Source organism: Hypanus sabinus, chromosome 6 (assembly GCF_030144855.1).
Source record: "Hypanus sabinus isolate sHypSab1 chromosome 6, sHypSab1.hap1, whole genome shotgun sequence".
NCBI lineage: Eukaryota > Metazoa > Chordata > Chondrichthyes > Myliobatiformes > Dasyatidae > Hypanus > Hypanus sabinus.
Genome location: NC_082711.1, coordinates 175164760 through 175191932, shown reverse-complemented (window position 1 = coordinate 175191932; position 27173 = coordinate 175164760). Strand labels below are relative to the sequence as shown.

Sequence of the window (27173 nt, the reverse complement as noted above, 5' to 3'; positions counted from 1 at the left end):
TTTGCAGAAGCAGGAAGAGTGGGCAAGATGAGGGGAGAAGCATTTAAATACAAAAATAAAAAATTGAATATCAAGGCTTGTGCAGAATAAGAAAGACAATGGCAGTAAGGAGTGAAATGACAGATTATGCCATTTTCTGGCGTGTACTTCTTCATCAGAAACCACAACACTCTCTCCGTTTATTGCTGTAATTATTGTCAGCTGTGTTTCAGTGGCTCTGTTGCCTCCAATTAAGAAGGTTGTGGGTTTAAGTTCCATTACGCAGTGCTGACCACAAAAATATAGGACGGCTCTCCATTGTAGGTTTGAGGGCTAGCTACTTTGCTGGAGCTGCACAACTTCAGAAACTATATTAATACTCTCAGGTGTACAAGATTCCAAAAGGCGACCTGGGGCTAATGCTGGTCCATCAATCCCCAGATTATCTACTCATTATAACACTGCGTGTCGGTTCTTCATGCGTTTCCTAAGCTCTAACCGCGACCACACTTCAGCGAAAACTTCACAGCTTAAGTACTTGGTGACATCCTGCCCACGTTAAACTGTCTGCAAAAATACAATTTTTCCTTTTTAGATTGTACAAGCGAGCTTTTAAAATTTTGGTCTCTCGGTGAAACTGGCACTTTAACAGTTTAAGTTAAAAAAACACAGTAAAGTAAGCTTTGGAAGTCGTATGAACAAAGTATATTCATCTAACCAGCGTTTACCTGCTCGCAGCTCCCGTTGCTATAGTAACGAAACGACGTTAAACGTCATTACGTCAGATCCAATTAAAAGTAAAATATTTTAATAGTTCAAATATAAAGTGGACAATATTATCACCACGAAATTAAACTGAATTGATTATCCTGAGTCTCATTGTGCTTTTTAAATACGTACGTTGATATCGTTGTGTAACCTTTAACCCATGACTTCCTCCCAGACGGGTTTGTAACCGTGGCTGAGGAAATGGCTGCTGGGGGTTGAGGTAGGCGGGGAGTGGGCGTTGGGCTCTTTCCAGCATGAAACTCCGGCCTCACAATGACAGGTATTACCGGGGAAAGATCTTTTGGGTGGGGGGAAGTAACCGGTCGGCACGTTGCTCACACTTTTCGTTTGTTTTGTTGTGTGGGGATCGTCCAGGTTTAAGTGATGTGGCTGTTGAAGATGTTTAACAGAAGATTTGGATATCAGTGGCTGGCTGTTCCACTGAAGTCCATGGCCGCAGTTTGATAAAGCAGAGCCGCGAGTCTTGTTTTCACGCCCTACCCTACACGCTGTTTCAGTCTTGCACTTTTCTTCAAAGTCCTAAGAAAACCGCCTTTGGAACTTTCCAGTCTGTTTCCAGTGTTTCTGTAGGCAATGAACTCCACATCATAACCAGTTTCATATGTTTTAAAATTCATTTTCTCCCTCCCCATCCGTGCACCTGTGAACAGTACTCAATACTACAAGCATGGTCTAATCTGTTGTATACACCTATAGCATGATGTCCCATCTCTTATACTCGGTCCCTCGGCCTGTCAAAACTACTTTTACTCTATTATCGATCTCTTTGAATTCGTTGCCCTGATTCAATATCTGTAAATGGAAGTCCCTTTATGTACTTTATTTAAACTTGTTATAAGTTGAACATCCCGTTGCAGCTTCTGTCATCTGCCTTTCCTCCAAGGGGAACCAGACCATGTTTTCCATTGTAACTGTGTATCTGAAATTTGCCTCATCCAAGAATCATTAGAGTAGCATCCCCTCACGATATATGAAAACTACGGTGAACTGTCAGGTAGGCAGAGAAAAAAAAATCATTGGCAGGTGTTTACCATCACTGCAGGACTTGTCTATGGTCAAGACAAAAAAGTAGATGGGAAAAATCATTATGAAGCTACCCATCCTGCTAACTGCCTTTTCCAAATGCTCTCCTCTGGAAGGTACCATAGTGCTATTAAAACAAAATACATCTTAAATTTCTTCCTCTGATCAACCCACTATCTATTCCTCAGTCACTGTACTGTTAACACTTTAAACCAGTTTTTATAATGTTTACATTGTAAATACATGCTGATATTTATATATATGCACATTTTATTCCATATCTTTCTTTAACCTCTTATATGATTCTTTATTCTTTAGAATTATTGAAAGTTTTTTTGTTGCATGTCATGCCAATGCACCACAGCAAATTTCTTACACGTAAATGTATGTGGTGTATTAAGTTGATCCATTAGAACCGGGCATTGATTCTTAGCTGTTGCAGAGGAGCTCTTAGTAAAAGAGAAGGAACTCTTTTGGGGCCACCATGGTAGCGTTGCGGTTAGTGTGACGCTATTGCAGTTGGGGCGTCAAGAGTACTGAGGCATCTTCTAAGAATTTTGTATGCCCTCCCGGTGAAATGCGTGGGTTTTCTCCTGCTATTCTGATTTCTTCCCATACACATACTACCCTTCATACAAACTCTTCTCCCTCCTGCCATCTGGGAAAAGGCACCCAGAGCATTTGGGCTCTCGCAACCTGACTACGTAATAGTTTCTTCCCCAAGCCATCAGACTCCTCAATACCCAGAGACTGGACTGACACCAACTTACTGCCTTCTACTGTGCCTATTGTCTTATTTATTATTTATTGTAATGCCTGCAATATTTTGTGCACTTTATGCAGTCCTGGGTAGGTCTGTAGTCTAGTGTAGTTTTTTTTTTCTGTGTTGTTTTTACGTAGTTCAATGTAGTTCTTGTACTGTTTCATGCAGCACCATGGTCCTGAAAAACATTGTCTCGTTTTTACTGTGTACTGTGCCAGCAGTTATGGTCAAAATGACAATTAAAAAGTGACTTGACTTGAGTCCAAAAACTTACTGGTTAGTAAGTTAATTGGTCCTGTGATTAGGTTGGGGTTAAATTGGGTATTGTTGGGAGATGTGGCTCTTTCTGAACTATATCTCCACAAATAAAATAATAAACAAACTCAGCTACAATAGGCTGTGTAGCTGGTGAGCTAGTTTGATTGGTGAACACTGTACCGCAGAACATTGAAGTGAGCATAGCAGGCTCCCTCATCTATAAATAACAAGATGATTTTGAAGTAAGCACTTAACCTATTTTTGGTAATTACTGGTCTTCTACTCGAGTGAGGTGAAATTGTCTATTTTGAGCCAAAGCATAAAAAAGCTTTATGGTTTTATTAAAAACAGCTAAATGGATTAATACTGTACATGAGAGCACAGTTTTATTTTGATAGGACATCTGTAATTGGAGAGTCATTGAATTGTAAAGTGCAGAAATGGGCCCTTTTTACCTATCTTGTTCATACCAACCATGATGCCCATTTACAGGTCGTCTCATTTTCCTGCATTAGGTTCTTGTCCATTTATGCCTTTTTTTTCCCAGTTATCTGTCTAAGTGTTGTAATTGTCTCTGCTTCTACCACCTCCTGGAAGTTGTTTCAGACATTCACCACCCTATGTGCATGTGGGGGGGGGGGGGGGAGGGGAGGATGGGGTGTGGAATTGCCCCTCGGATATCTTTTAAATACCTTCCTTTTTGCCTTAAACCCGTGCCTTCTAATTCTAGATTCTCTGTTGCTGTTATTGATGTCGAATCATCATCAATAGTGTAGTTGTCCATAGGGTTTTTGTAGCAAGTTACAGAAGTCAATTGCCAGGCCTTTCTTCCATGCAGATGCTGCTACGGATTCCCTGTACACTGGGAAAAAGTCTCTCAGTCTATACTCCTTGCCCATTATTTTATAATCTTCTAAAATGTTGCACTTCAGTCTCTCAAAATCCATTGAGAATAAATGTCCTTATAACTACAGTTCCCTATTCCTGGCAACACATAATTAGTGAATCTTTTCTGTACTTTCTATTGCTACCATGTCCTTTCTGTAGGTTGGCAACCAGAATTATACGCAATACTCCCCGTCTAGTCTAACTAATGTGTTTTTTTTTTGGTCAACTACAGCATCAGGTTCCATCTCTCCTACTCAGTTCCCTGGCCTACGAAGGCAAGCAAGCTGAGATCCCTCTGCACATCAGTGCTCCTAAGATTGCTGCCATTTGGGGTCTGACTAGAATATGGATAACAATAATAAAGACAACATTGAATTTTGTATCAACCTTGTGACAGACATACTAATTAGATGACTTGTCCTCTCTATGAAAGGAGAAGCCATGCCCTGGGGTGTCACTCGTGCTCCCTAGAAACCATTTGAAAGTGTGTGAAGATGCCAGGTAGCTGCCTTCTAGGCAGTAGACATGAAAGGAAGTAGCTTATCTGGAGTAACACACAAAATGCTGGAGGAACTCGAAGTCAGGCAGCACCTGTGGAGGGGGGAATAAACAGTCAATGTTTTGGGCCATGACTTTTTTGTCTAGCATCTGCAGAATCTTGTGAGCATATCCAGAGTTTTTTTTCTCTCTCCAGTTAAATTGTCAAGTTTCCTGTTGCGTTAATTTCATCAATGACTTGATTTTAATTTTATAGGAGACACTCAAGCAAGAGCTTTGAAACTCTGCACAGGCCGGGGTTCCAGGACAGCCAGTCAGTAGGATCTGAAATGCAGGAGGAATTCGTCACTGTACACACTGGTACCAGCCAACCCCACATGCAGCCACAAACCGGAACAGCAGGGGAAAGTGCAGTTTCGCATCCTGAGTTGTTTGTTGGGACTCCAGAGAGCGGGTCACGCCCTTCCAAAGAATTTGTTCAAGTTCAGATGGATGTGCCTGAAGAAACGAGCAGGCGACTTGGAACAGGATCCCAGAATGCAAGAACTTCCCATTCACATTTGCACTCAGACTTGCATTCTCATGCTAGGGCGGAGAGGCCTGCGGGAGAGAGATCGGAACTGGATGAAAGGGAAGCCAACTCAAGCTCAATCTCAGAACTTCGGTACATCTTACTCTGGCTTCAGAAGAGTCTCCCATATATTATCATCATTTGTGCCAAACTGATTTTTCAGCATGCTTTAGGTATGAGAAATATTTCATGAGCTTCTAACTATTGTTTTTAGAAAAAAATGAATGCAACATTGATTTTTTTAAAAAAAATTGAAGCCCTGAGATTCTAAGTATTGTCCCATAACTCCTCTGGTGGGTGGTAATTTTTGTAGGGACTTCCACAGTTTTCAGTTTTTGTTTAATCAATTTTTTTTTTGAGTCCACAGTTATAACTAATGATTAAATTGGGCCTCCGAGACTATTAGAGAAAAGTTCTGTTGGAGGAACAGCAGGTTGAACAGCATTTCTGAGGGGAAAGTACAGTTGCTGATTCAAAGTACTTAATGAAGTGGTCATTGAGTATAGGACTAAACAGTTTGTAGTGGATAAGAAGCAGGAGTAGGGCAGTTGGAGCCTGCAAGTCATTCAATAACATAGTGTCTGATCCCATCATGTCTTCAATACAATTGTCCGACTCTGCTTCCTGTACTGATGTGTGATTCCTTTCTGGTTTGAATACCTTTTAGTTTTCACTTTGCCAGCATTCAATGAGTGTCCCTCCTTATTTCACTGGCTGTCTCTTTAGTGTCAGTGTAAGGTGTTACTAAACTGTAGTGTTAAGGATTTTGCTGATTGCTTCAAGAACTAATGGTTGAAGGGAAGTAGCTATTCTTGAACCTGGTGGTGTGGGACTTAATGCTTCGGTATCTCCTGCCTAATGGTAGATACAAGAAGATGGCGTGGCCCAGATTGCAGGGATCTTTGGACTTTGCCTTCTTGAGGCAGCGCCTCTTGTAATTACTATTAGAGGAGGCGAGGTGTGGCTGGGATATATTGGGCAGAGTCCACTACTCTCTACAGTTTTTGTGTTATTGTGCATTAAATTGTCATACCAGATTGTGATGCACCCAGTCAAGATATTTTCAACAGTATATCTGTAGAAGATTATTGGTCTTTAGTTACAAGCCAGACTTGCATAACCACTTGAGTTCATCCATGCTGTCTTTAAATGTTTGCTATTTGCCCCTTATGGCTGAGACAACTCTTCCCTCATACTATATTTGTATCCAAAGTCAAAGTAAATTTAATATCAAAGTAGATATATTTCACCATATACTACCTTGAGATTCACTTTCTTGTAGGCATGTACAGAAACAGTAGAATTTATGGAAAACTACATAAAGAAAGGCTGACATATGACCAGTGTGCAAAAGAAGGCAGATGTTGCAAATAAGTGATCACAATTCTGTCTCCTTTACCATAGTTCTGCAGAGGGATAGGAGCAGACAGTTTGGGAAAACATGTAATTGGGGTAGGGGGAAATATGCGATTAGGCAGGAACTTGGGAGCAGATGTTCTCGGAAATGTATGGCAGAAATGTAGGAGATGTTCAGGGATGTTCCATTGAGGCAGGGAAAGGATAGGGTAAAAGACCATGGTGTACAAAGGATGTGAAAAATCTGTTTGAGAAGAAAAGTTTATCAAAGATTCGAGAAACTAGGTACTAAAGGAGTTCTACAAAATTACAAGGTTTCCAGGAAGGAGTTTAAGATTGAAATTAGGAGAGCCAGAAGGGGCTATGAGAAGGCCTTGGTGAGCAGGATTAAGGAAAACCCCATGGCATTCTACAAGTATGTGAAGAGCAAGAGGATCAGTCATGTGAGAATAGGACCAATTGGGTGCGATAATGAAAGTGTGTGCATGGAGTCAGAGGAGGTAGCGGAGGTACTTAATGAATACTTTGCTTCAGTGTTCATCAGGGAAAAGGACTTTGGCAATCGTGGGGATGACTTGCAGCAGACTGAAATGCTGGAGCATATAGACATTAAGAAAGAGTTCTGGAGTTCTTGAAAAGTATTAAGATAGATAAATCGCCAGGTCGGGACAAGGTATACCCCGGGCTACTGTGGGAAGCGAGGGAGTAGATTGCTGAGCTAGGGATGGGAGAAGTACTGGAGGGTCAGAGGATTGCAAATGTTGTCCCCTTGGGGGCAGGGATTCAGATTTCTGGGTCATTGGGGCCTCTTTTGGGGCAGGTGTGACCTGTGCAAAAAGGCGGGAAGGTTTGCTAAGGCTATTGGGGAGAGTTTAAACTATAATTGCTGGGGGGTGGGAACTGAAATGAAGAGGCGGAGGAAGAGCAGTTGGCTCACAGATAGAGAAAGCTTGGAGACAGGGCAAGAGGGAGGATAGGCAGGTGATAGAGAAGGGACGGACTCAGACCAGTGGTTTGAGATGTGTCTGTTTTAACGCAAGGAGTATAATGAACAAAGTGAATGAGCTTAGAGCGTGGATCAGTACTTGGAGCTATGATGTTGTGGCCATTCCAGAGACTTGGGTGGCTCAGGGGCAGGAATGGTTACTTAGAGTGCAAGGCTTTAGATGCTTCAGAAAAGACAGGGAGGGAGGCAAAAGAGGTTGGGGCATGGCACTGCTGATCAGAGACAGTGTCATGGCTGCAGAGAAGGAGGAAGTCATGGAAGGATTGTCTACGGAGTCTCTGTGGGTGGAAGTTAGGAACAGGAAGGGGTCAATAACTCTACTGGGTGTTTTTTATAGACCACCCAGTAGTAACAGGGACATTGAGCAGATAGGGAGACAGATTCTGAATGGTTCAGTAACAACAGGGTTGTTCTAGTGGGGGATTTTAATTTCCCAAATGTCGATTGGCATCTCCCTAGAGTGAGGGGTTTAAATGGGGTGGATTTTGTTAGGTGTGTTCAGGAAGGTTTCTTGACACAATATGTAGATAAGCCTACAAGAGGAGAGGCTGTACTTAATCTGGTATTGGGAAATGAACCTGGTCAAGTGTCAGATCTGAGTGGGAGAGCATTTTGGAGATAGTGATCACAATTCATCTTCTTTACCATAGCATTGGAGAGGGATAGGAACAGACAAGTTAGGAAAGCGTTTAATTGGAGTAAGAGGAAATATGAGGCTATCAGGCAGGAACTTGGAAGCATAAATTGAAAACAGATGTTCTCAGGGAAATGTATGGAAGAAATGTGGCAAAGGTTCAGGGGATATTTGCATGGAGCTCTGCATAGGTTTGTTCCAATGAGACAAGGGAAGACAGGAACCGTGGTGTTCAAAGGCTGTTGTAAATCTAGTCAAGAAGAAAAGAAGAGCTTAAGAAAGAAAGGGCCATGAGAAGGCCTTGGCAGACAGGATTAAGTGCGTCTTATCAAGTGTGACAGTGGAAAAGTGTTTATGGAACCAAAGGAGATCTTGGCAATTGTAGGGATGACTTGTAGCAGACTGAAAAGATTGTGCATGTAGATATTAAGAAAGAGGATATGCTGGAGCTTTTGGAAAGCATCAAGTTAGATAAGTCACCGGGACCAGATGAGATGTACCCCAGGCTACTGTGGGAGGCAAGGGAGGAGATTACTGAGCCTCTAGTGATGATCTTTCCATCATCAATGGGGACGAGAGAGATTCCAGAGGATTGGAGGGTTGCAGATGTTTCTCCCTTATTCAAGAAAGGAAGTAGAGATAGCCCTGGAAATTATAGACCAGTGGGTCTTACTTCAGTGGTTGGTAAGATGGAGAAGATCCTGAGAGTCAGGATTTATGAACATTTGGAGAGGCATAATATGATTAGGAATAGTCAGCATGGCTTTGTTAAAGGCAGGTTGTGCCAGTGACCAGTGGTGTGCCTCTGGGATCTGTTCTGGGACCCCTTCTCTTTGTGATTTTTATAAATTACCTGGATGAGGAAGTGGAGGGATGGGTTAGTAAGTTTGCTGATGACACAAAGGTTGGGGGTGTTATGGATAGTGAGGAGGGCTGTCAGGGGTTACAGTGGGACATTGATAGGATACAAAACTGGGCTGAGAAGTGGCAGATGGAGTTCAATCCAGATAAGTGTGAAGTGGCTCATTTTGGTAGGTCAAATATGATGGCAGAATACTGTATTAATGTAAAGACTTGTGGCAGTGTGGAGGATCAGAGGGATCTTGGGGTCCGAGTCCATAGGACACTCAAAGCAGCTGCACAGGTTGACTCTGTGGTTAAGGCGGCATACAGTGCATTGGCCTTCATCAATCGTGGGATTGAGTTTAGGAGCTGAGAGGTAATGTTGCAGCTATATAGGACCTTGATCAGACCCCACTGGAGTACTATGCTCAGTTCTGGTTGCCTCCCTACAGAAAGGATGTGGAAACCGTAGAAAGGGTGCAGAGGTGATTTACAAGGATGTTGCCTGGATTGGGGAGCATGACTTATGAGAATAGGCTGAGTGAGCTTGGCCTTTTCTCCTTGGAGTGACAATGATGCGAGGTGACCTGACAGAGGTGTATAAGATGATGAGAGGCACTGATCATGTGGATAGCCAGAGAGTTTTTCCCAGGGATGAAATGGCTAACACCAGGGGGCATAGTTTAAAGGTGCTTAGAAGTAGGTACAAGGGGGATGTCAGAGGTTAAGTTTTTCCACAGAGTGATGGGTGCATGGAATGCACTGCCAGCAACGGTGGTGGAGGCAGATACAATAGGATCTTTTAAGAGACTGTTGGATAGGTACATGGAGCTTGGAAAAATAAAGGGCTTTGCTGGAGGGAAATTCTAGGCAGTTTCTAGAGGAGGTTACATGGTCAGCACAACATTGTGGGCCAAAGGGCCTGTAATCTGCTACAGATTTCTGTGATCTATGTAAAAATACTGAGAACATGAGTTGTAGATGCCTTGAAAGTAAGTCTACATGTTGCAGAATCAGTTCAGTGTTGAGTGGAGTTATCCACTCTGGTTCAGGAACCTGATGGTTGAAGGGTCATAACTGTTCCTGAACCTGGTGTTGTGGGACTTGAAGTTGCTGTGGCTCCTTCCCAGTGGTTGCAGCAAGAAGAGAGCATGGCCTGGATGGTGGGGTCCTTGATGATGGACACTGCTTTCTTTAGGCGGCATTCCTTGTAAATGTGCTCACTGTTGGGGAGGGGCTTGTTTGTGATGGACTAGGCTGTATCCACCCATTCCTATAACCAGGGCCTTTATATTCAGAGTCCTGGTCAAAGTGTAATTCTCTACTCAGGAAAGCAGTAGAGGCCACCTTACTAAATTAATTTAAGACAATTGAATAGGTTTTTTTTTGCTTAGCAAGGCAATTAAGGGTTACTGGGAAAAGGCAGGTAGGTAGAGCTGAGTCCATGGCTAGATCAGCCATGATCTTATTGAGTGGAAGAGCAGACTCAATGGGTCAGATAGTTGTCTCCTGCTCCTAGTTCTTAGCTTCTTATGCAACACAGAAGCAGGCCCTTTAGCCTGAAGTGTCCATGTTGGCCAAGGTGCCGATTTAAGTTGGTCCTTTTTAATCTTCATTTGGCTTGTATCTTCCTAACCACTTTCTCTGTATGAACATGTCCAAATGTCTTTTAACAGTTCTAATTGTATGCACCTGTTCCACTTCCTCTGGCAGCTCATTATGTAGGAGAAAAGCTTGCTTCACAGAACCCCTTTAAATGTTTCCCCTCGCCTTAAACCTATATCATCTCGTGTTAGATCCTGCTACACAGTGAAAAATACTGTGACTGTCTGTGCTATCTACTTCAGAATCCATGCTGTCACTATCTGTCCAAATGAAGAATTCTCTCATTATGGTTGCTCTTTCCCAAGAGGATTTGAACAACACGACTGCTAATTAATCCTTTCTCATTAGACAACACTGAATCTAAGAGGATCTATTCCCTAATTGGTTCCACCACTAGAGCACTGGTCTATTAGTCAAGAAAGTCATCCTATTGGCACTCCAGGAATTCATTCTCTACAGTATTATCACGAACTTGACGAGTCCAATGCAATGCACAAAATGCTGGATGAATTCTATAGATCAGACAGGACCTATGGAGGGGAATAAGCAGTTGACATTTCTGGCCGAGACCCTTCATCAGGACTGGAAAAGGATTAAAAGGTTAGGCAGAGGGGAAAGTGTGCAGGCTGGCAGATGCTAGGTGAAACCGGGTGAGGGGAAAGGGGGTATGAAGGAAGAAGCTGGGAGGTGATGGGTAGAAAAGGTAAAGGACTAAAGAAGGAATCTGACAGGAGAAGAGGGTGGATGTGGGGGAAAGGGAAAGGGTGGGGGGGAGACATCAGAGGGAGGTGATAGGCAGGTGAGGAGGAAAGAAGTGCTTAGTGTGAAACAGAATGGGGAAATAGAAAAGAAAGATGAGGAGGGCGGGAGAAATTACCAGAAGCTGGAGAAATTAATATTCATGCCGTCAGGTCGGAGACTATCCAGACAAAATGAGATGTTGTTCCTACCTGAGTGTGGCCTTATCGTTGTGGTAGGGGAGTTCATGGGCTGACATGTCGGAATGGGAGTGGGAAGTAAAATTAAAATGGGTGGCACTGTGAAATCCTGCCCTTTGTAGTGTCCAAGTCACCCTTGAGAAACTCCCTGCTTGGTGACTTTAATTGCTTGAGTTTGATTGTTTATAACAATCAGTTCTCAACAGCCAGGATTGGGCGTATTTAGTAAAAAGTGCAATTTACATCAGTTGGCTGGCTGCTCACAGCATTCTATATATTTTTGTATTAAGCATAACATCGCCATGTTCTTGGGCTACCATTTTAACTTGTAGTTAATGAGTCTTTCAGTTGTAGAAGCACTTTTTTTTGCCCCGATGTATGAACAGTTTGATGACCAGAGCAAAGCATAAAATGCTGCTGGAACTGAACAGGATTAATTAAGGTTGTTGATATGAAAAATAAATATTGGACAGGTCACTTGTAAGTATTTGCTTTGAATAGTGTCACATATATCCCCCTGTGCCACACAGACAGAGCAGTGGTTTACTATAAATACATGTATAATACTCGGTGACCACTTCATTTGGTACCTGTACACCTGCTTGTTCATGCAAATATCTAATCAGCCAATCATGTGGTAGCAACTCGGTGCATAAAAGCACACAGATGTCATCAAGAGGTTCAGTTGTCGTTCAGACCAAACGTCAGAATGGGAAGAAATGTGATCTAAGTGACTTTGACCATGGAATGATTGTTGGTGCTGACAGGGTGATCCCAGAAACTGCTGATCTGCTGGGATTTTCACGCACAATAGTCTCTAGAATTTACAGAGAGTGGTGCGAGAAACAAAAAGCATACAATGAGTAGGAGTTCTGTAGGTGAAAATGTCTTGTTAATGAGAGAGGTCAGCGAGAATGGCCAGTCAGGTTCAAGCTGTCAAGAACTCAAATAACCACATGTTACCACAGTGATGTGCAAAGAGTGTCTCTGAATGAACAACATGTCAAACCATGAATTTGATGGGTTACAGCAGTAGAAAGCCACAACCATACACTCAGTGGCCACTTTATCAGATGCAGGGGTGCCTAATAAAGGGGCCACTGTATCCTGAAGGAGGGTTTCAGCCATTCATCTCCATACAGTGGTGCTAGAAAGTTTGTGAACCCTGTTGAATTTTCTGTTTCTGTATAAATATGGCCTAAAATGTGATCGGATTTTCACGCGTCCTAAAAGTAGGTGAAGAGAACCCAATTAAATAAATAACACAAAAAATGATACTTGTTCACTTATTTACTGTTATTTGTTCTGTTAGGTATTGCAGTTGGTGTTGGATTGTGGATAACTTTCCTGTATGCAAACAGGATAATTATAAATCAAGTCTTCCTGCAGGTAGGTTGCTTTATATTTAAAATTGTTTCCACCTCTTAACTTCCTTTTGCCTCTGAATGTATCACCGTATTCCAAAGTTAATCTGCATAAGTTGTCATTATTCATTTATCCCTAATTCCCTTCTTAGTTACCTAGCAAATACACTCAAATTTCAGAGATATTGATGACTGATGATATTCTTGAACTGTGCTGGTTCAAACTGAATGAGACTATTCTTTTTTTTTATTTCAGGAGCGCCGCTCTATATTACAGTGTGGCTGGTTGCTTGGATTTCTAACAGCCTCTACCCTTCTCCTCTACGACACTTTCCAGTCCCAGTCACTCTTCTACTGGTATGTTTTATAAAAATTAGAACAAGAAAAAGGCTGGAGACATCTTTGCACTTGTGTGGGTAGCAGATACAACGCAATTCTCTTGTTTGCATTTCGGATTCGGATTTCTTTATCACATGCACATCAAAACATACAGTGAAATGTGTCATTTGCATCAACATCAACACACTCAAGGACGTGTTTTAACAATCAGCACACCACATTCTGGTGCCATTGTAGCATGTCCACAATGTTCAACACAACACAAGCAGCAAAAAACAGCAACAATGGAACTGAACAAGACAAGTTTCCCACTTCCTCAAATCCAAATACCACCAGCTGCAGGACAGGCCACCTCTGGGATAGGCAATAGCAACACCTTCCCCACAATTATTCTAAACATTGGTGCTCCAAGTCCTCAGACCCCTACTCTTTTCCCTATACACTCATGACAGCATGGCCAGATCCTGCTCTAACTCCATGTACAAGTTTGCGGATGATACCACTGTTGTGGGCCGAATGCTTTAATAATGATGAATTGGAATATAGGAAGGAGATGGAGAACTCACTAACATGGTGTCATGACACCAGCCTTTCCCTCAATGTCAGCAAAGCAAAAGAATTGGTTACTTACTTCATGGTGGGGGGTGTGGCGTTACACATGCTTCTGTCTACACCAATGGTGTTGAGGTTGAGTGGGATGAGAGCTTGAAAGTTCCTGGAAGTAACGTCACCAATAGCCATTCCTGGTCCAACCACATAGATGTCATGACCAATGCATCTACTTCCTCAATATATTGTATCTGTACACTTGTAATACTACTGTAATTTCCTTTGGGATCATTAAAGTGTCTATTACATGTGTACACCTTGTTAATGTAAATAATCAGTCAATCGTGTGGTAGTAGTTGAATATATAAAAGACTGGTTAAGAGGTTCAGTTGTTGTTCAGACCAAATATCAGAATAGGGAAGAAATGTGATCCAAGTGAGTATGACCATGGAATGATTGGTGCTGCCGGACAAGGTGGTTTAAGTAACTAACTTAACTAACAGTTTCAAACAATTCAGAGATCGGCACTGCTCAGTCTTCTAGTTATTTCTGTTCCTATTTCAAATCAGTGAGCTCTTACAGTCATGATTCAAACCCAAACTTTTGCTGATGTCATTTCACATCCATTAACACCATTCAACTGCAGCTCTGCAGTGTTTATGACCTCCCACCGATCTCAGTCACAATGGATGAATCATAGGTTTTTGATCCTCAGCATGCTAACAAATGGGACACAGAGAATTTTGTTCCTTTCAATTAAAAAAACTTGTTTATCATTCATATCTAAACAATATCTATTCATAACCTTTGGTGCCAAATATAATTTCACTTTGAGTACAGGAATAGGCCATTCAACCCTCAGGCTAGGTGTGATATGTTATCAGATCACATATGACATGCACTTTATGCAAATATTTAATCAGCCAACTATGTGACAGCATAAAAGCATATTCTGTTGTTGTTCAGACCAAACATCAGAATGGGGAAGAAATGAGATCTAAGTGACTTTGACCTGTGTAATGATTGTTGGTGCCAAACTAGGTGGTTTGAATACCTCAAACTGCTGATCTGGGATTTTCACACAGAGCAGTCTCTGCAGTTCACTGGGATTAGTGTGAGAAACAAAAAAAAATCCAGTGACTGGCAGTTCTGTGGGTGAAGATGCCTTGTTAATAAGAGGTCAGAGGAGAATGGCCAGACTAGTTCAAGCTGACTGGAAGGCTACAGTAGCCCAAGTAATCAAGTATTACAACAGTGATGAGCAGAAGAGCATCTCTGAATACACAACACATTAAATCTTGAAGTGGCAGTGCTACAGCAGCAAAGACCACGCCAGGTTTCACTCCTGTACCGAATAAAGTAGCATTGAAAACTGTCCCAGGGCAAAATAAAATTGCTTGGGGGTTAGCTATGAGAATTTTAGCCAAGATTGCAGATAACAGGTTCTTCATGCTTAGAGGGAACCTAATATATTTAATTAATTTTTACAAAAAGAACCCAAAGGCAATAGATTGCAAGAACTTTGACATACTGAATTGGTGACTTGATTGGATTCATTCCTGTTACAAACAACTAAGTTATTCTTTTGACTGTTTTAGTTATTCCTCTAAGTTCAGTGTGAATGGTATTTGAGAAATCTTAAACTTATTTCTTTCCTTTTGCAGTTTAATCTTTATTCATCCCTCTGTTGATCCTATTGGATTTTGGGATGCATTGTGGATCGTGGGAACTGCAGACTTCATATTGAAGTTTCTTTCTATGGGATTCAAGTGCCTTGTCCTATTAATGCCTTCATCACTGATGTCATTCAAATTGAGGGTAGGTGTACTAGTTTGAGGTAGTTCAGAGTCTGAATTTTAAAGTCGGCAACTTTTCTGTGTAAGTTTTAAATTCTTCCATTTAAATTTTTCATGCAAAGATGTTTGGAGGAGGTGATGGCAGCAGGCACAGTAACATCACTTAAGAGGTATCAGGAAGAGTATTCGGTCAAAGCATAGGGACTTCTCCTCTTCCTTTCCAAGCCTTAAAAATGTTGACTATCTATTCACTTCCATTGATGCCCTCCAACGATCATGGAAGAAGAAGAGGACATGCCCACAATACTAACGCAAGTCGACATTGATGACAGCCCATTCACCATTTAGGAATTGAAGAAGGTTAAATATGCACTCAAACAGGGCAGGAGTGCTGGACCAGGTGGGATACCACCAGATGTCCTTAAGAACTGTGACCTGGACAACATCTTGCTGGACATATGTAATACGGCACTGATGAAAGGCGACAGACCAGAACAGTGGTCACTCTCAAACATCATCCCTGTCCCCAAGTCTGGATCCGTCACAAAGACGAATAACTACTGCAGTATCAGGTGACCTGCATCTTGATGCTCTTGAACAGGATTCACACCGCTATCGCCCCTAAGCTGAGATTCAATCAGAATGGTTTTCAGCAGAAGCGCACAACAGTAATGCAAATACTTGCTCTCCGTAGAATCATTGAGGAAGTCAAGAAAACCTATCAGCTGTGCTTATTTTCATCGATTTTCACAAAGCTTTTGACTCCATTCACCGAGGTAAAATGCTGAAGATCCTGAAAGCTTATGGAGTCCCAGACCATCTACTGAGAGCAATAGAGTCCAGCTATACCAAGACCATGGCGAAAGTTGTATCACCAGATGGAGAAACAGCAGTGTTCCAGCTCCTAGCTGGTGTACTGCAAGGGGACACTGGCATCCTACATCTTTATAATTGTCCTTGATTTCGCTCTACATCAAGCTACCAAAGATCATAACAAGCTTGGTTTTACCATAAGACCAGGACAAACCAGTTAAGCTCATAGATCTCGATTTTGCAGGTGACATAGTCCTGCTCTCTGACCAGATGGAGGAAGCACAGCAGCTACTTACAAAAGTGGAAATTGAGTTCAACAAAGTTGGACTTCACCTAAATGCTAAAAGGACAGAGTACATGGCATTCAACTTTGTCGAAGGTACTCTCAAGACAGTAAAGAATGATGCCATTAAGAGAGCCTTAGATTACAAGTACCTCAGGTCAAGAATGATGAGTTTGGAGAAGGGCATAAAGATACGGAAGGAGCTGACGTGGAAGGCTATGGACGACATGAAGGAAATCTGGAGGTTGAACCTGGTCAGAGGGCTCAAAAAGAGGATCTTCATAGCAGTCATAGAGTCCATTCTCACATACGGTTGCGAGACATGAATACTCACAAAGACCATGCGAGAGTCACTAGATGGTTGCTATACATGAATGCTCGGGATGGCTCTTGACGTGAGTTGGTAACAGCACATAACGAATGTCAGTAACAGCACATAACGAACGTCGGTAACAGCACATGATGAACGTCGATCTCTATGACAACCTACCGATGCTCACTACTAAAATTGAGGCGAGAAGACTGCAATTAGCGGGCCACTGTCTACGCCACCCTGAGCTACTTGCCAGCCTGGCCATCACATGGGAGCTCAAGCATGGGAGGAACAACCCTGGGCGCCCTCCCAAGACTATGGTCATCACACTCCTAGAGGATAGCAATGCAGATAATGTAGGTGAACTGAACACACTGATGAGGGGGAGGGAGGAGTGGAGAGTCCATCATTGTGCCCGACGCCGGCCCCCAAGGCCTGAGTCGACATAGTAGTTATAGTAGTCCATCAATGCTGCCCGGCCTGCTGAGTTCCTCCAGCATTTTGTGTGTGTTGCTTTGGATCTCCAGCATCTACAGATTTTCTTGTGATTGTTATTCTACTACTATACTGTGAGGTCTCTTCAAGGAAAGTCTACCCTGAAGAAGTTTAAATCCTCCTGTCTGACTTCTCCCTTTCCTTTCCAGTCCCGAAGAAGGGGCTTGACCCAAAATGTCAACTGCTTACTTTTCTCCATAAGATGCTGCCTGGCCTGCTGAGTTCTTTCAGCATTTTGTGTGTATTGCAAAGCATTGGGAGATGTGGGATTATCAAAAGTATGATTAGCATAAATGCAGGAGAACAAGGGTCCTATTTCTGTGCTGTGTAACTTTATTTTTCTAGGTATCAGGATAGATTACATTTGCAGTAATTGCAAGGGAATGGTGCGGAGGTGATAGGCTGTTTACTGCATTGCATCAGACTTATTCCTGGCTCTGTTCTCTGCCATCTCAGACTCACTTCCAACAGGCCTTATCAAATCATTCACTTTCTTCTATATCTCTTTCTGCCAACTTTACAATTTTATCCTGAAAGTCAAGTGATAAACAGCTTCTCATTGACTTTGACTTGATCATTCGCCACCGAATTTCAAGCTTGCCCCACTAGTTATTGATCCGCTTGTCACGGTGAATAAGTTTTCACTCTTTATTCAATGAAAATCTTTCATCCTATTAATGGCCTCTTATGAAATGTCCTTCGACCACTTTAACTGATCTAGGGTAAACAGTCCTAAACTGTGACTGGTCCTCGTAACTATAGTGAATTTTACCCTGGCACTAGCCTAACCACCATTGAGGATATATTCAAAATCCCTCAAGAAGCAAGCATCCATCATTAGGCACCCTTGCCATCCAGGAAATGCCCTCTTCTCATTACTATTATCAAGGAAGAGGTACAGGAGCCTGAAGACCCATGCTCAACATTTTAGGAACACAAGTACAAGAAAATCTGCAGACGTTGGAAATCCAAAGCAACACACAAAGTGGTGGAGGAACTCAGCAGGCCAGGCAGCATCTGTGGTAAAAGAGTAAACAGTTTACACTTTGGGCCAAGACTCTTCGTCAGTTCTTAATGAAGGGTATCAGCCTGAAATGTCAACTGTTTACTCTTTTCCTTAAATGCTTCCTGGCTTCCTAAGTTCCTACACCATTTTGTTTGTGTTTCTCAACTTTTTAAGAGCAGCTTCTTCCCCTATGCCCCCAGATCTCTGTATAGTCCATAAACAAATGACTGCTACCTCACTATTTTACTGACTTTATGCACTACATTTTTATGTCTTATTGTAAATTAGAATAATTTTTTAATGTATTGGAATGTACTGCTGCCACAAAACAGTAAATTTCGCGGCATATGTCCATGAAAATAAACCTGATTTTGATTCTCTGAATCTCTACTTGTGCTCAAAGGTACTCGGTGACTTCACAATGCAAGCCTTCAAATGTGAATTTGTTTGGATTGTTATGTCACAAGTGAGGCTGTAGAACAGAAGCTGGTGTTAAGTCTCAAGTGTTCACACCACAGCTACCACAATGTTTCCCAAAGACTTTGTCAGCTTATTTGTGACACTGTTTGTGCTACAGCTGAGTCTGATATTTATGTTCCACTGTTTAGCCTTATCATTCAAGAGTGAGAAAATTGCTTGGCAACCTCTGGCATGTGGCAATTTAGGGAGCAGTTGGCTTTTAAATGTTTCCACCTTCATACAGGTAACTTAAAAAAACCTACGTAAGTAAACGGGCATAGATAAAGTGGACAGTCAGAGACTTTTTTCGGGGTGGAATTGGCTAATACAAAGGGGCATAATTTGGACTGTTGGGAGGAGGGATCTCAAAAATGAGTGACTTTAGAGTGATAAGTGCATAGAACACCCTGCCAGGAGTAGTAGTTGAGGCCAATACATTAGGAACATGTGAAAGACTCTTAGATTTGTAAATTTCTACAGATGTAATATGGATAGCATTCTAACTGGCTGCATCACTGTCTGGTATGGGGCGGGGGGGTGTCAAAATAAGCTGCAATGTTGTAAGCTTAGTCAGCTCCATCATGCTTGGAAAGATGGCATTCTTCATTAAGGACTCCCATCACCCAGGTCATGCCTTGCTCTCATTGCTTTCATCAGGTAGGAGGTACAGAGGGTGAAGGCAGACTCTCAATGATTCAGGACCAGCTTCTTCCCCCTGCCAACTTTCTGAATGGACATTGAGCCCATGAAACACTACCTCACTACTATTTTATTTCTATTTTTATACTAATTTAACTTTTTTACTGTATTTCAATTTTCCAGTATTACTATGTATTGTACTGTTGCCAAAAGATGACAAATTTCACAACATATGCCCATGTTATTAAATCTGATTCTGATAGGCACATGAATGAAAGGAAAATGGAAGTTTCCTCCCACATTGAGGGAAGGATTAAGTTGATCTTAGGGTAGGTTAAAAGGTCAGCACAATATCATGGGCTGAAGGGTCTGTGCTGTATTGTTCTGTGTTTACAGCAGTTTATAAAATATCTGTTGTGTCCTTCAGTTCATAGCAGAAATTAAAGTGGATGATTATTACCAAGATGTTTCCAGTATCATGGCTTTCAGACCAGAAAAAAAATCTAGCTTGGCTCTAATTGGCATTTCAAGCGGAAGATTTGAGAGATTTTTTATCATGTGAAGGTGGAGGAATCGGGTTGTTAGGTGTCCGTTAAGTTTAGTACATTTTTAGAGTTCCTTTATCTCTCTAATTATTCTTGGTTGCTGATCTTTTGTGCAAACAATGCATTTATACTTATCACAGATATACTCCACATTCTGAAATTTTGATTTAGAATGGTTTTGATTTGTAATTGGTTTAGTAGTCGGAGCAGAGGGTGATGGTTGAGGGTTGTTTCTCAGGCTGGAGGCCTGTGTCTAGTGGTGTGCCACAGGAGTCATGCTGCGGATGTTGTTTGTTTGATTTGGATGTGAACGCTCAAGGCGTGGGTAGTGAGTTTGTGGATGATACTAAAACAGTTGGTGGTGTAGATATTGTAGAAGGTTATGAAAAATTACATGGCTTTCATTCCAGATAAATGTGAGACATCTTGGGGGATCAAACCAGGGTAGGACTTGAGCAGTGAATGTTAGGGCCCTTGGGAGTGTTAAAGAACAGAGTGCAAGTGTAGAGTTCAAAGTGCATTTATTATCAAAGTACAGATATTATTGTATGCAACCCCAAGATACATTTTTGGGGCTATTCTCGGTAAGTGCAAAGAAACAAAAAAGAACAAGCAAAATAATAATAAATATTGAGAATATGAGAGTCCTTGAAAGTGAGTCCATAGGTTGTGGGAACAGTCCATTGTTGATGTGGGTCCTAAGGTTCCTGTACCACCTCGTGATAGAGGGCACACCTGGATTGTGCGGACTATGAGATTGGATGCTGCTTTCCTGCGACAGCGCTCTATGTAGATGTAGTCAATGATGGGGAGGTGACGGACCGGGCCGAAAGCAGTGACGCAGGGAGATAAGATGGTGAAGAAGGCATTTGGCACACAAGCCATCATCAGTCAGGACACCAGATACAGGAGTTGAGAAGTTGTGCAGTTATATAAGATGTTGGTGAGGCTGCACTCAGATTGTTGCCTACAGTTTTAGGAGAGATGTTAGTAAACTAGAAAGAATGCAGAAAATATTTACCAGGATATTTCATGGATTAGGGGCCTGAGTTACAAGGAGAAATTGCATAGATTAGGTTTTTATTCCCTAAAATGTAGAAGATAGAAGAGTGATTTTTGAAAAGGTATAAAAATTCAAGAAGGGTATAGCCAGGGTGCAGGCATGTAATCATTTCCAAGGGAGGAGGTATTAAAAATGAGAGGGCATAAATTTAAAGATTAGAGGTGAGAGATTTAAAAAGGGCATCAGGGGCAGCTCCTTCATGTGAAGGGTAGTGTATATTTGGAATAAACTGCAGAAACAATGGTAGAAATTGACACATTAGCAACTTTTTAAAAAGCCATCTAGATAAGTACATGGATAGAAAAGGTTTAGAGTGCTGGAGATGGAACTAAGTCACTGGGTAACACAGTCAGCAGGGACCAGATCTAAGACTTGATGTCTGTTGTATTCTAGTTTAGGGTTAGATTTCCTGATAAATGTGCTGTACCAGTAATGAAGACACAAAACATTTTGGAATTAGATATTTAAGAATTTATATTCAATAAGCTTTGATTATTTTGTTCCTTTTGTAAAATCTAAGTATTTATTGACTGATTTTAGGGATGTGGTATTGGCAGAAATGTATTGGAACATCTTAAATCTTGAGCAAATGATAACTCAAAGGAAGACCGATGGAGACTGTTAGAAAACCTTGACCCATGTAAAATTCCAAGTACGATTAACAGCTAATTTATCGAATGAGTTTCCTGTTAAACATTTATTGTCACTAATATCACAATTGGCTGCTTAAAAACAAAATAAAACTATATAAAGCTGTTTCGGTAGCTTTTAAGTAATAATAAATAATGATTTACTTACAGTAAACAATCAGTATCTTTCATCTGTGCACAATATTAAATATTTCAAACTTCCAAGTTACACTCTGTAAATGACAAGTGGATTTCAACCTACAGTATTCTGTAGCCTTAAAGGACTATTGCAGTTTGTCATACTAAAAATATATTGTAGTGGGCAATATGCAATGCGTGCTTAAACATTTAACACTGTTCACTGCAAACTGCATGATATATCAAGTGCTGGATTATCTTATAATTTAATATTACATGTGTCCATATTATTTTATATTTTTTTTATCAGCTTTGGGAAGCAGTATGTTTCAGACTCTGGAATGGTGGAGCTTAATTACCTTTGTTTTGGCAACGAGTTTAAAAAGTCCTCCAAACTGCTCAATACATAACACGGAGAAGTGGCTACAGAAAGGTTGCAATGGGAGAGTGTCAGATCATAAATACAAGAGCTTCTGCAGAGGCTGGAAATCTGGAGCAACACACAAACTGTTAGAGAGGAACCCCGCAAGCCAGACATCAACTATGGAGAGAAACAAACAGTTTATGTTTCAGTCCTGATGGCATGAAGTGTCAACTTTTTATTCCCCTCAGTTGATGCTGCCTGACCTGCTGAGTTCCATCAGCAGTTTGTGTGTGTTGCTGACTGTGATGGTATCAGAATTTGATTTTGTTTTTTTTTAATTCTTTCTCCCATAAGGGTCAGTGGTACATGGTAATTGAAGAAGTGAATCAATTTCACCGCTCTCTGGTGCCCATGCCTGTTTGGTCTTGGTATCTGATCGGAAATAACGAAATAGATGGTTCTCTGATCTGGACTCTGGGTATTCTGCTAAGTTCATTCTACCTCATACTCAAGGTAAGGGAAAATATTTGCTTATTTTCTTGTGTAAAGGGAAGATAAACATTTACAAAGCAAATCTTCCAAAGTTCAAAGTAAATTTATTATCAACGTAGGTATGTCACCATTTACTACCTTGAGATTAATTTCTTGCAGGCATTTACAGGAAAATAAAGAAACAAAATAGAATTTATTAATGTACTTACAGACCGTATGCAAAAGGGGACAAATCATGCAATATAATACTCTATAATTTAGAAGATTTAAATATTCTGGATAGTGATGAATGTAAATACCAGTTTAATCCGTTATTTGACTGAAAGTCGGATGTTGACTGTCCTTTTTAATTTTTCAGATAGAATATAGAATTTTAAACATTCCTTTATTCCAGTGAAGCCCTTTTTATGTGACCTTTGCAAATTCTAGATGCTTTCAGTCAATGGAATGTAGCCACTGTTAGATGTTAAAAATGTAATAGCCAGTTTGAATGCAGGGAGCTCCTACAGATTCCTATGTTGGTTGAGGATTGAGGGATAATAATAGGGCAGGACACAGGCTTGCTCTCCCCCCAGTGGCCTTGGTTAGGCATCTCCTCTTGGGAGTCAGTAATTTTGTCCGTTCAATGCTTCTTCATGAGGATGCATGCCAAGTTTGTGGATTTAAGAATGTAAAAGGCACATAAGAAATAGGGTAGTGGGGGTCCCTAAAGATGCTGCTTTCCTATGACAGTGTTTCATGTCGATGTGCTCAATAGTGGGGAGAGCTATACCCATGACGGACTGGGCCATATCCACCAACTTGTAGGATTTTTCCATTCAAGGCCTTTGATGTTTCTGTATGAGCCTTTTAGCCCAACTGGTTGCTGCTGACCATCCAAATTAGTCCTTTATGAAGATGTCCATTCATTTATCTATTTATGAATTATGTTTGCATTCAGATGAAGAGCCTTTAATTTTGTATCATTACCATTTTCCCCCACTGTTGCTGTTTAGTATTATAGTCCTGTATACTCACAGTATCTCTGCTCTTTCCTCTCACACTCCAGTTATTATTAACTATGTTGCCACCCTGCTTAATTGCTTTGGCCTTTCTTGTTAATTTACTGTATTTCAATTGCCTGGACCCTTCTCATTTACGCAGCTGTTGCTGTCCTGAGTTCCCAATTTCTATAGAGCATTACAGCAAAGTACAAACCCTTCAGCCCACGGAGTTGCACCAACCATTTAACTACTCTAGGGTCAATCTAACTCTTCCCTCCATCTGGCTTTCACCCATCTGCCTATTGTTATGAATGCACCAGCTCTGAGGGGCCGAAGGGGCGGGGAGCCCCCTCCTTTGTGAGAATCGCAAGAGCACTAGTTGAGGGGGGGTCAGTAGACCCAGGAAATGGGAGAGAGAGAGACGTGCCGAATACCTCGTTCCATCGCGATGCAAAATAATGCGACATTGACCATTGTCTCATGGAAACCACGTGCAAGCCCTCGGGCAAAGTGGGCTGGTTGAGAGAGAGATTGCATCATCCCAACCTGATTGACATCTGAGACTCCATGAGGAAGTATAAAGGAGGGTCGGGGGGAACACCCCCTGCAGACGCACCAGAAGAAACGCTAACGATCCCGTAGTAGCGGGAAGCCATTGGAAGGAAGCCACGTGCTTTGGATTCCGTGCCTGGAATCTGTGGCTGGAATCACGGAAAACAGCCTTTAGCTAACAACGGGGAAGCCCGCTCCCCTGATTCAACGGATTTGCTTCATAAAGACCCGGGCAAGTTTTCTTTTCTCACCAATCTCTCTCTCTCTCCAACAAGTGAAAACCCAGCGGTCTCTCTCTCCCCCCCACCCCCGAAAGCCAGAAGCCTGCAGGAATTTGAGTGGCTTTTATATTTCCATTGGACACTATATTATCCCCTAGACAAACGATCGAGCTGTTTCTTATTGATGGTTATTATTAGACCCGCGCTTTTAGATTGAGTAGTGACTACGTATAATATCTGAATGTTTGTATTAATCTTATTTTTGTGCCCCTTTCATAAATAAAGACTTTTAAAAATAGTACCATCAGACTTCAACGGACCTCTCTATCTTTGCTGGTAAGTGATCCAGTTATGGGATTTCGTAACAGTTGGGGTTCTCGTCTCAGGATTTGACACCAAATTGGAGGGCCGGTGAATCGGGCTTGTAGGTCCAAAACTTGGATCTGGTTACACGAGTAGCCAGACAGGAAACCAGCAAAGATGGACGTGGGTGAATTTATAGAAAACCTGACTCTGGAGGCACTGGAGGTGGCCTCCAAATCGGACTTGATAAAATTGGCAAAGGAGTTAAACCTCGCAGGGGTGAGGTTGTCAATGAAAAAGCGGGAGGTGCGAAGGGCAATAACTCAGTATTATATTGGGAAGAATGTGTTTACCACTGAGATATTGGAAAATATCCCTGAAAAGGTACCAGCTAGTGGGGCGACTCAGTTTGAGTTGGAAAAATTAAGGTGGGAACATGAAATTAAGTTAAAACAGCTGGAGATAGAGAAGGAGAGGGAACGGGCCGAGAAAGAAAGAGAGCATGAACTTCAGCTAAAAGAGCTGGAAGCAGCTGAGAAGGAGAAGGAGAGGAGACATAACTTGGAGATGGAGAAGTTAAGGCTAGAGCAATGAAGTCGGGTCAGACTGAGAGGAGCGGTTTGATGTCAGTCAGGCATTGAGGCTAGTACCCCCGTTCGAGGAGACGGATGTTGATAGTTATTTCTTGCTTTTTGAAAAGGTGGCAGTGAATCAGAAGTGGCCCAGAGATCAGTGGGTGGCACTGTTACAAAGTGTGTTAAGAGGGAAGGCCCAGCGGGCATATACAGTGTAGTCCACGGAGGGAGAAGGGGAAGAGAAATATGACCAAGTAAAGGCAGCCATTCTCCGGGGTTACAAGCTAGTAGCTGAAGCATATAGACAAAAGTTCAGAAATTTACGAAAAGGGTGGAATCAGACGTGTACCGAGTTTGCCTATGAGAAGGGTGTGCTCTTGGACCGTTGGTGCACCGTGGAAAAAGTGGACGAGGATTATGGGCATCTCAGGGAGTTACTTTTGATTGAGGAATTTAAAAGTTGTGTTTCGGAGGACATCCGGATGTATTTGAATGAGAAGCCGAATAAGTCCATTTCAGAATTTGCTAGGTTCGCGGATGAGTATGCCCTAATCCACAAGACAAAGTTTTCCTCGAATAAAAGTTCCCAGAGAGACTGTGGGAACGATCGAGAAAGTCCGACGAGTGACGCAGAGGTCCCACCGGGAGCGAGTGGTAAGGTTGAGGGGGAAAGGCAAGATGGCCAGAGGTTTCCGGGCTTGACCTGTTTTAATTGTGGGAAGGGAGGGCATATTGCATCCCGATGCTTTGCTCCGAGGAAAGAGATAGGAAAAGGGAAAGCCGCAGTCCCTATTGGGTGTGCCGTGGTAATCAGTAAATCGACCAGAGAGCCCCGGGTAGACAGAGTACAAGAAGGGTCTGAGACTTGTCTGTCACACGGAACCGTGTCTGTGAGGGAGGGAGACACACCAGTTCCCGTGCAAATCTGGAGAGACACGGGGGCTGAGCTGTCGTTGATCAGCAGTAAGGTACTAGAATTTGGTCGAAAAACGGGCATGGTAAAGGTAGAGGGGATCAGCAAAAGAATAGAAATGGTGGCTTTACATGAGGTCATTATGGATTGTGAGCTGGTGTCTGGACCCGTTGAAATAGGGGTGCCATCCGAGTTCCCGAGAACTGACATGGACGTCCTTCTCAGTAACGATTTAGCGGGTGGTAAGGTTTGGGCAGCCATGATGCTGACCCGCCAACCGGCGAGTGCGGTGGCCCCGCCCCTAGAGTCCCAGACCTATCCCGCATGCGCGGTCAGTCGCAGCCTGTCGAGAAAGGCAGCTGAGAACGAGAGCAGTTTAAATCGGGCCAGTTTTGAGTTGGCCGAGACGTTTCTACCGACCCTGTACCACGAGGGTTTAGAGGGTGGTAAAATGAAGAGTAGTAAAGTGAAAGGGGAAGGGAGCGGAGGTAGATCTGCCTTTAGCGAGGAGGAAGGTCCTAGAGACAGAAAATAAAGATGAGGAACCGATAGAGCGGTTAAAAGGTCCAGGGTTGGACATGGATGATCTGTCTGGTTTGGCAGAACTGTTTGAGGAAGTTGAAACTTCTAAAGGTGTTCCCGATAGTGAAATGAGGGCAGCCCTAGATGAAAAGGGTGCCCTTACCTCGAAGAAGTCTGCTGGGTTGGCAGATGAGGTTGTTTCAGCCCGTGGGGTTGAGTTTACTCCGGAAGGGAGTTGCCCAGAGAGAACCTGGGAGAAACGGGGGAACTTAGAATTTAAAAAGGGTATACGGGTATTGAAAGACTGGAAGAGGCCAGTGTCCCGTTTGATCGTGTCCAAGATGGGGATGCACGTGGTGCTGAACCTGGTAACGGAGCTCAGAAGTCTGAGGTATTTGATTCAGTGGAATGGGGCGGCCATCCTTGTGGGTCAGATAGACTTGGTTCAGTGGAAAAAGGGTTAACCTTGGTAACTGTGGGAAGTGTGAGTTCCCAGGTGTTTGTACTCGAAGGTAGGTTCAAAGTTAATGCAGAATTTAAGAATGGGGAGATGAGGATTATTATTGAAGGAAACGGAAAGTCTGTAGTTCCCAAGTCGAATGAAGAAATTTTAAACTTGGCAGATGGCTCACAGAGTGAGCCGGGAGATAGCTGGGGGGGGGGGGG

General features: G+C 42.3%; 2 protein-coding genes across 14 annotated transcripts in view; one reads left to right on the top strand and one right to left on the bottom strand.

Annotated features, from left to right (window-relative positions):
* Positions 1 to 27173, bottom strand: part of LOC132396137 (uncharacterized) — a 174093-nt gene that overhangs the window by 131196 nt on the left and 15724 nt on the right. Inside the window, exon 1 of one of the 12 annotated variants that reach the window (XM_059973639.1) lies at positions 708 to 729. The exons of the other annotated variants lie outside the window; for them this stretch is intronic. The gene's annotated coding sequence lies outside the window, so the exon portion shown is untranslated. Of the gene's footprint in view, positions 1 to 707; positions 730 to 27173 lie in introns of those variants that run through there. 12 annotated transcript variants of the gene reach the window in all.
* rnft1 (ring finger protein, transmembrane 1) overlaps positions 913 to 27173 on the top strand; it is a 34993-nt gene continuing 8732 nt past the window's right edge. Inside the window, exons 1-6 of one of the 2 annotated variants that reach the window (XM_059973633.1) lie at positions 913 to 967; positions 4455 to 4942; positions 12464 to 12540; positions 12772 to 12872; positions 15068 to 15221; positions 22301 to 22459. In XM_059973633.1, coding sequence (XP_059829616.1) covers positions 4528 to 4942; positions 12464 to 12540; positions 12772 to 12872; positions 15068 to 15221; positions 22301 to 22459 — 906 coding nt within the window. In that variant the 5' untranslated portion in view covers positions 913 to 967; positions 4455 to 4527. Of the gene's footprint in view, positions 1028 to 4454; positions 4943 to 12463; positions 12541 to 12771; positions 12873 to 15067; positions 15222 to 22300; positions 22460 to 27173 lie in introns of both variants that reach the window. The other variant, XM_059973632.1, reaches the window with a different exon arrangement.